This window comes from Psammomys obesus, unplaced genomic scaffold (assembly GCF_907164565.1).
Source record: "Psammomys obesus unplaced genomic scaffold, mPsaObe1.curated_primary_1811, whole genome shotgun sequence".
NCBI lineage: Eukaryota > Metazoa > Chordata > Mammalia > Rodentia > Muridae > Psammomys > Psammomys obesus.
In genome coordinates, this window is record NW_026586383.1 from 579,262 (window position 1) to 588,313 (window position 9,052).

General features: G+C 54.0%; 1 protein-coding gene across 3 annotated transcripts in view; it reads left to right on the forward strand.

Annotated features, from left to right (window-relative positions):
- Positions 1-8,937, forward strand: part of Scap (SREBF chaperone) — a 59,749-nt gene extending 50,812 nt beyond the window's left edge. For all 3 annotated transcript variants that reach the window (XM_055601854.1, XM_055601852.1, XM_055601853.1), the window contains exons 9-23: positions 466-578; positions 1,703-1,797; positions 2,361-2,459; positions 2,602-2,820; positions 3,483-3,859; positions 4,207-4,395; positions 4,478-4,679; positions 4,754-4,869; positions 4,955-5,468; positions 5,543-5,628; positions 7,550-7,632; positions 7,725-7,888; positions 8,048-8,128; positions 8,241-8,447; positions 8,535-8,937. In XM_055601854.1, coding sequence (XP_055457829.1) covers positions 466-578; positions 1,703-1,797; positions 2,361-2,459; positions 2,602-2,820; positions 3,483-3,859; positions 4,207-4,395; positions 4,478-4,679; positions 4,754-4,869; positions 4,955-5,468; positions 5,543-5,628; positions 7,550-7,632; positions 7,725-7,888; positions 8,048-8,128; positions 8,241-8,447; positions 8,535-8,780 — 2,791 coding nt within the window. In that variant the 3' untranslated portion in view covers positions 8,781-8,937. The remainder of the gene's footprint in view (positions 1-465; positions 579-1,702; positions 1,798-2,360; positions 2,460-2,601; positions 2,821-3,482; positions 3,860-4,206; positions 4,396-4,477; positions 4,680-4,753; positions 4,870-4,954; positions 5,469-5,542; positions 5,629-7,549; positions 7,633-7,724; positions 7,889-8,047; positions 8,129-8,240; positions 8,448-8,534) is intronic.
- The last annotated feature ends 115 nt before the right edge of the window (positions 8,938-9,052 follow it).

Consider the following 9,052-nt stretch of genomic DNA (forward strand, 5'->3'; position numbering starts at 1 on the left):
CTTCTCAGCAGGAGTGTAGTGATTTAGGCTGGGGTCATTTCTCCCATTTAGATGAATGTCTTGTCTTGGAGTGACAGTATAGGTCCTAGAAAATGGTCACTCCATCAGCCATTGGAGCCTAGTGTGGGAAGGGTTAAGAAAGGTGTGGCCTGGCAGTGGGGCAGTGATGTTCTCTAGGGGCCTCTTCCATTCTCCCTTCTCTGCTGGCACAAGAGACAACGGATGGTAGCTGGCCCCTTGGCAAAGCTTTGGAGGCTGCCTAAGAGCTCAAAGCTGTGTTGATGAGAAACCCTGTTGGATGAAGGCTCATTACAGGTTTGTGCCCTGTGCTGCAGAAGCTGCTTGGCAGCCTCTACTATAGGCTGGAAGCCCCACAGCCTTCCAGGGCTCTCGCCTGGTAAGAACGAGCCCTGTGTTGGACCTGATCATGCCATCGTCCCTTAGTGTCTCTTCCTCTGTCCTCAGTGAGATCTTCCCATACCTGGTGGTGGTTATCGGGTTAGAGAATGTGTTGGTGCTCACCAAGTCAGTGGTATCGACCCCAGTGGACCTCGAGGTGAAGCTTCGGATTGCACAAGGTAACACTGGGGTAATGGGCTGTTCCTCTCATATTTATGCCCAAAGAGATAGGGAGCCCAAGAGCTGTAGTGATAGCTCAGTCAGTAAAGTGTTTGCTGCACAAGCTTGAGGACCTGCATTCAATCCCCAGACCATGTGAGAGGCCAGCGTAGTGCTGCGCAGTTGTGATGCCAACATTGGAGAGACAGGCAGGTGGCGCCTTAGCTGGCCAGCCAGCTTAATCTAATCAGTGAACCTTGAGCCAATGAGAGACTCCTGCAGGACAACACCTGATGGGACCTCTGACCTCTACACGTATTGCATACATATGCACACACACAACCCTACAACAAAAACACTTGCCTTGCTTTGGCCCTCAGTATATTATGTAATTGGTCACTAGGCCCTGGCAGCCTGTTAGCTTATGTCCCAAGGAACCATGAAGTCCTTACAGTGTTCTTGGTCCTGGCCCATGTGTCAGTGAGAAAGCTAGCCAGCTACAAGCAGCCCCCAACCCCACCCTGACAGCTTGTCACTGTGTTGCCTTGGCTGGCCTGGATGTTATGTAGACCAGGCTGGCCTCAAACTCATAGAGATCTTCCTGTCTGTCTCCTGAGCGCTGGGATTAAAGGTGTGCACCACCATGCCCTGCTAAGTGGAGGTCGATCTCGTGAGGCACTTTATCCTAGGCCCATTTCTGTGAGAACTGTCAGAAACTGAGTGCGTTCATTCTACCGACCTGGCCAGCTGCTGTGCTTTGTTGCACCCTGCCCTGGGTGTGGGTTCTGAAGAGGTGAGGCAGGGTCTCCTACACACTGTAAATGCAGAGACTTGTTCAGATGACAGCTCTGGGGACAGCATGGGAAAGAGCTGGTTAGCCCCTGCAGCGCACAGGCCAGCAGGTCAGGGGTTGATGTAAGGACAGTGGGTGGCATGGTGTTTCTTATCACCCTGGCTCTTTGTTCTGTTTCATCCCGCCCTTCCTCTGTGGCAGCCGCACCATGGTGGTGACTCCCTAGAGTCTGGCCAGTGAATGGAATGGCTGCCCAGAGGCTTGACCCCTCTTCATGCTTCTGTCTTTCTGAGGACTACAAGTCAGGGGTAGACATGTAATGCCCTTAATGCTTTGGGTTTCCCTCTACAGGCTTAAGCAGCGAGAGCTGGTCCATCATGAAGAACATGGCAACTGAACTGGGCATAATCCTTATTGGCTACTTCACCCTTGTGCCTGCTATCCAAGTAAGGCCCCATGTGTGGCAGCTCTGTGGTGTGTGTGTGTGTGTGTCCTGTCATCTCACGTGAGCTTTTAATAGAATTCATGTTGGCTATGCCAGAGATCTCAAATAAGGCTGGAGAAGAAAACCTAACTTATAGCAAGTTTCTGTCCCTTAACTAGGCCTAGGATGCAAACCACCCCTTTCCCATGTTAGGGCAGATTTCCTCTTCTTTCAGTGTTGACTTGCCAAAAAGACACATAAGCAGGTCAGGGCTTGTGGAGAAGGGCTCTCTAGGAAACGTGCTGTTGGGCTTAAAGTTTTATGGTTTGGATCAGGCCCTCATGCCATTCTCAAGTGACTAGAAGATTCTGGAAAAAGCACCCTCTCAGTCTGCTCTGGAGAAAGATGTGCAGGCTCCGTGCTGCCTCCTAGTGAGCTGCTCTCCTGACCCTAGCCAGCTCCTGGTCCAGGCTGCAGCTGAAGAATGTTTTCCTTTGTCTTTGCTGTGCCCTGCTAATTCTGGGCCTCTGCCTCCCAGATTTAGAGCTATGTAGCCACAATGCCTCTTGTGTGTTCTCATTCCAGGAGTTCTGCCTCTTTGCTGTTGTGGGCCTGGTGTCTGACTTCTTCCTCCAGATGTTGTTTTTTACCACTGTCTTGTCAATCGACATTCGCAGGATGGAGGTAAGAGTGGTCCCGCCCACTCTCTTGCTTAGTGCCTGCTCTGTTTGGCCGGCCCCTGAGGGAGAGAGAGTGGCCTTAGACAGGCAGTGCTGCCATGCAGGCAGCCTCTAAGCAACATGGGCTATCACTGTGCACTTGACAGCTAGCAGACCTGAACAAGCGGCTGCCCCCTGAATCCTGCCTGCCCTCAGCCAAGCCTGTGGGGAGGCCAGCGCGCTATGAGAGACAGCTAGCTGTGCGGCCATCCACACCCCACACCATCACACTGCAACCATCTTCTTTCCGGAACTTGCGACTTCCCAAAAGGCTGCGTGTCATCTACTTCCTGGCCCGTACTCGCCTGGCACAGCGCCTCATCATGGTACCCATCACCCCTGTTCTGCCTTGCAGCATTCAAATCCCAGGGGTAGCCCTTCCTGAGCTCTCTGATAGGTCTTTCCTCCTTTACCAGTAATTCATGGTCTTCTTGTTGGGGAAGTAGCTATCTCTCTAGGGGGACCCAGGACAGGGATTCTCTAGGATAAAGCCACTTTGAATGGTCAGTTTTCCTGGGTTGTGGCTACTCAGCCTCTGTGTAGCATGCAAGCAGCAAAGAATAGTGGAACATGCTGGCAGCATCTCTCTCCAGGCAACTGAAGGGAGAGGGCGCAACACTGAGGCCCTATGGACCAGCAGCAGGCTGGGCAGCTGGTCCCTCTGGCCAAGCTGACCAGGGAAGAGTGTTAGCTTTCTGCTTCCTTGCCCCTGCTCAGGAGAGGTAGGGACGTTCTGTCAAACTAAAAGGGTTCCGTGATTTCTAGCCTTGGAAACCCAGTTCTCAGCCATGGAAACGGAGCCAGGCCTCTAGTGGTAAATGTCAGCGGGTGGTAGTGAGAGGACTTGGGGAGGTAAAAGAAAGCCCAGATTGGGGGCTATGTCCTGCCTGCACATCCAGGTCCTTCCAGTGTGCGAGCCAAGACTGCTGGGGCCTGGGGCTGCCCATTGCCTACAGGGCCCTACTGAGCACCCGACACCCCACTGCAGGCTGGTACCGTTGTCTGGATTGGCATCTTGGTATACACGGACCCAGCAGGGCTGCGCACATACCTCGCTGCCCAGGTGACAGAACAGAGCCCACTGGGTGAGGGTTCCCTGGGCCCCATGCCTGTGCCTAGTGGAGTGCTGCCTGCCAGCCACCCGGACCCTGCCTTCTCCATCTTCCCACCTGATGCTCCTAAACCACCAGAGAACCAGACATTGCCAGGTGAGCTGCCTGAGCATGCCGTTCCAGCAGAGGGTGTCCATGACAGCCGAGCCCCAGAGGTAACTTGGGGGCCTGAGGATGAGGAGCTGTGGAGGAAATTGTCCTTCCGCCACTGGCCCACACTCTTCAACTACTACAACATCACACTGGCCAAAAGGTAAGTGGAGCCGTGCCATCTGCCACCCCTCTTGGTGTCAGCTCACCATCCCCAGAACAGCTCCTCCTCCACTCGGTGAGAGAAAACTAGTCTGAGTTCTGCACTGACTGTGAAATAGCGGAAAGCAGTCCATGAGGTGGCGACACAGGGACTAGCGCTCCTGGCCCTGAGCCTTGTACTCAGGAGTTAAAGGTTGCTCACCCCTCTTCTCTTGGCAGAATGAGATCCATTGATGGAGGCTAGTGCTGGAAATAGAAAGGCTGGGCTGCCAGCCCGGGTTTGGGGAGGAGGCTGCAGGCAATAGGAGGGCATCCCTGCTGAGGCAGGCCACCACTGCCTCCTCACAGGTACATCAGCCTGCTGCCTGTCATCCCTGTCACACTGCGCCTGAACCCACAGGAGGCTCTGGAGGGGCGGCACCCGCAGGATGGTCGCAGTGCCTGGGCCCCACCTGAGCCTTTGCCTGCTGGCCTCTGGGAGGCCCGACCTAAGGGGCCAGGCGGGACACAGACCCATGGAGACATTACCTTGTACAAGTAAGGCCTCGGTGAGACAAGAAGTGGGTCAGAGGGGGGGCCGGTGTCGGGAGGCACCTGCTCACACTTCTCTCCCATGCAGGGTGGCCGCGCTTGGCCTGGCAGCAGGCATTATCCTAGTGCTGCTGTTGCTCTGCCTCTACCGGGTCCTCTGCCCACGTAACTATGGGCAGCCCGGCGCTGGTCCCGGCAGGCGGAGGCGCGGCGAGCTGCCCTGCGATGATTACGGCTACGCCCCCCCTGAGACGGAGATCGTGCCGCTGGTGCTGCGAGGGCACCTCATGGTGAGTGGGGTGGGCTTCCGCGGACAGCTGGGCGCCCCGGCCCTGGCCTGTGCCAACATATCCCCCTCACGCAGGACATAGAGTGTCTGGCTAGCGATGGGATGCTGCTAGTGAGCTGCTGCCTGGCTGGCCAAGTCTGCGTGTGGGACGCGCAGACCGGAGACTGCCTCACGCGCATCCCACGCCCAGGGTAAGCGCAGGTCGCCCCCGCCCCTTGCCTGCTCCTACAGGCCTGGTCCTCAGCTCACACTCTTGTGGCCCTTCACGTTGGCCAGGCCACGGCGGGACAGCTGCGGAGGCGGAGCTTTTGACGCTCAGGAGAACTGGGAAAGGCTGTCCGATGGCGGCAAAGCTAGCCCCGAGGAGCCTGGGGACAGCCCTCCGCTGCGACACCGCCCCCGGGGGCCTCCACCGCCTTGCCTCTTCGGGGACCAGCCAGACCTCACGTGCTTAATAGACACCAACTTCTCAGTGCAGCTGCCCCCGGAGCCCACTCAGCCCGAGCCTCGGCACCGGGCAGGTTGTGGCCGCTCTAGGGACTCTGGTTATGACTTCAGCCGTCTGGTGCAGCGTGTGTACCAGGAGGAGGGCCTGGCTGCTATGCACATGCCGGCTCTGCGCCCGCCCTCCCCGGGACCCCCGCTGCCTCAGGCCTCTCAAGAAGAGGGGACTGCTTCGGAGAAGGGCTCCCCTCCTCTGTCCTGGGTCCCTAGCACAACCGGCTCCATCTGGAGCTTAGAGCTGCAAGGCAACCTCATCGTGGTTGGGCGGAGCAGCGGCCGGCTGGAGGTGGGCCGAGGGGCTGCCCACAATGAGCTGGGGGGCTTCCACGGGGAGTGGGTGCTCACAGCCTCTGTTTGCAGGTATGGGACGCCATTGAGGGGGTGCTCTGCTGCAGCAATGAGGAGGTCTCCTCAGGCATCACAGCCCTTGTCTTCCTGGACAGGAGGTGAGAGCCCCCAGTTACTTGCCTCAGCCCCGTGTCTCACTCCACCTGAAGGTCAGACTACTCTATGCTGAGGCTTGATGCCTCTTTTGTTTGCTTGGTGTGGGATTTGACTTTTTACTGAGCCTCTGGTGCCTGTCAAAAGGGATGGTTCAGGTGGTGACCACTTTTAAAATGTGGTTGTAGCAGGGCCAGGCATAGGGGAACGCAGAGCACATCGTTTTCTTTCTGCCCTTCTTAGGCAGTATCTCTCACTGGATTGCAAATACTGAGCCCTCTGGATATTTCACTCTTATTTTCAGTTGCAGAAAATGTGTTTGCAGAATTTTTTTTTTTGAAACATGGTCTCCTTTGGATACTCAAAAAATTATTTTTCTGAATGTGTTCAGGTGTTTTGCCTGCAAATATGTGTCTGTGCATGCTACATGTGTGTTGGTGCCTATACAGGCTAGAAGAGGGTCAAGTCTCTGGGACTATAGTTGGACAGTTGTGAGCTGCCATGTGGATGGAGCCTGGGTTCTCTGGAGCAGCCAGTGCCCTTAACCTCCGAGGGCACTTACTTTTCATTTGGGAAACTCACTACATAGCCCAGACTGACCTTAATGCAATCCCTTTGCCTCAGCCGTTCAAGGGTTAGGATTACATGTATGCTCTGCACCTGAGCTCAACATCTTTCTTATTAAAAATCTGTTTGCTGAATGCTGTCCCTCACACCAGCTGGGGCTTCTGCATCTAAGCTCTGGCTTGGAAAAGGGTATCCTAGTTCCTGAGTTTTGGCCCTCAACTGGGTTCACAAACTCAGTTTACCTGCCTGCTCAATGGGTCTTTCAGGAGTTCCTGGCTATTGGTGATTTCACCATCCAAGCTAGAGGGGAAGCACTTTGGGGGAAGGAACATTTTAGTTTAGCTCTGGCTGTCTCCATTTTGTCTGCTGCCATCTGTTTCTTCCCCATTCTGTGTGCAGCAGCCTGGCCAGCCTTATCAGGTCCCTCATGCTTGTTGGAAATCCTTCCCTACTGCTTGCTCTCTTCAGCTTTAGGAAGAACTTGCATGTCTCCAACTTTAAAAATTCCTGGTGACCATGTTCTCTCCTCACTCTCCCTTTTCTGTGCAATATGGAGCCCCAGATGAGCCTTTTTGATGATCATGGGCAGGTATGGATATGCACTGCCTTTTTTGCAGGGACAAGATTTTAGATTTGAATTTAGGAGCCTGCAGCCTATGCCTACAAATTCTTGGGAACAAAGAAAATCTTTTGTGACTAAAGGAGACAAGTAGACTGTATACTTAGGTCAGGGTTAACTTACAAAAAGGAGACAAGTAGACCATATACTTAGGTCAAAGTTAACTTACAAGGATTGCAGCCGCTATGGTGGCCAAGGCACATCCTCACCCTGCATCCTTTTTCGCTTCCTCAGAATTGACCCAGTTCTGGTCTTAAAAGCTTCAGGCCACAGGGCAACCCTCCATTTGTTGTATTTTCAAAAAGCACCTTAGGTTTACTTTATTGTGTCCTTTCCTCTGTGTGTTAATACCCACCATGTGCCCGGTGCCTGTGGAAGTCAGAAGAGGGCATCAAATTCCCTGGAACTGGAGTTACAGATCGTCACAAGCTTCACATATAGGTGCTGGGAACCAAAACTGGGTCCTCTGCAACAGCAGGGGCTCTTAAGGGGCTCTTAAAAGTGCTGAGCCATCTCTTCATCCTGGTTTTTGTATTTATAGGTGTGTATGACACCAGGTACCACATTAGGAATTAATGGCTCATTTTACCTTTACAAGTACTTTGAGGTGTGGACAGTTAATCTCCATTGTACAGAAAGGCTTAAAAGAGTTATATATAGCTGGCATGTTCTAGCTCCAGCGTCTTTTTACAGCACTTTGTGTATTCCTCCTGCTGTCATCTTTCCTGTCTCTCTTCTAGGATTGTAGCTGCTCGGCTTAATGGTTCCCTTGATTTCTTTTCCTTGGAGACCCACACTTCCCTCAGCCCCCTGCAGTTCAGAGGTCAGTGGGCCTGGGGCCAGGAGGCATTGTACGATGAAGATGCCTGCAAGATGCCTTTTCAGAATCTGCTCACTGGAGCCTGTTCTCCCTAGGGACCCCAGCGAGAGGCAGTTCTCCTTCCTCACCCATGTACAGCAGCAACACAGTGGCCTGTCATCTGACCCACACAGTGCCCTGTGCACACCAGAAACCCATCACAGCCCTGAGAGCTGCTGCCGGGCGCCTGGTGACAGGGAGCCAAGACCATACTCTAAGAGTGTGTATTGTTTATTTCTGTGCTGGTGAACTGGGAAGTGGGTGGGGAGCAAGAGGGGCTAAGCCGGAGGAGTCCTAGAGGAATGATGGCAGGCATTTCCTAGCTAAAACATGTAACTTGGAAGGTCCCAAGACCAGACCCTCTCCCTCCCTGTCCTAGGTCTTCCGACTGGAGGATTCGTGTTGCCTCTTTACCCTGCAGGGCCACTCGGGGGCCATCACAACTGTGTACATTGACCAGGTGAGCGACCCGTCAGGTGGTAAGCTGCAGCAGCTCAGTCTGGCCATTGGAAGCGGTAATGGGACAGAGGCACACCACCAGTGATCCAATCCCCTTGGGCCTCTTTCCCCAGACCATGGTACTGGCCAGCGGAGGACAAGATGGGGCCATCTGCCTGTGGGACGTACTGACAGGCAGCCGGGTCAGTCACACATTTGCTCACCGTGGAGATGTCACCTCCCTCACCTGTACCACTTCCTGTGTCATTAGTAGTGGCCTGGATGACCTCATCAATATCTGGGACCGCAGCACAGGCATCAAACTGTACTCCATTCAGCAGGTAGGCAGTCGGGTATATGTAGGGTTGTTAGTGTTTGAGGGGAGCATGCGTGCCCACACTGAAGACCTCCTCTGGCCTTGCCTCCAGGACCTCGGCTGTGGTGCAAGCTTGGGTGTCATCTCAGATAACCTTCTGGTAACTGGCGGCCAGGGCTGTGTCTCCTTTTGGGACCTAAACTACGGGGACCTGTTACAGACAGTCTACCTGGGCAAGACCAGTGAGGCCCAACCTGCCCGGCAGATTCTGGTGCTGGACAATGCTGCCATTGTTTGCAACTTTGGCAGTGAGCTCAGCCTAGTGTACGTGCCCTCTGTGTTAGAGAAACTGGACTGAAAGCAGGTCGACTACACATCCCCTTACAACCCCTTGGGGCACTGGGGGCAACAACTCTTTGGACCTAGACTGGAGGCAAGAACTGAACATCTTCTTTGCAGCTGACTCTGAACTGTTGTCTCCTGACTGTAATATTAAACTTTTTTAAAAACTGCAATTTACCAGGAGCCTGAGCTGCTTTTGTTATTCCACTCTATTCCTAGACCCTTCTCAGAGCTGTCCAATAAATATAGTGGCATAAACAGCAAAGGGAGAGGGGTCTTTGGCCTTCC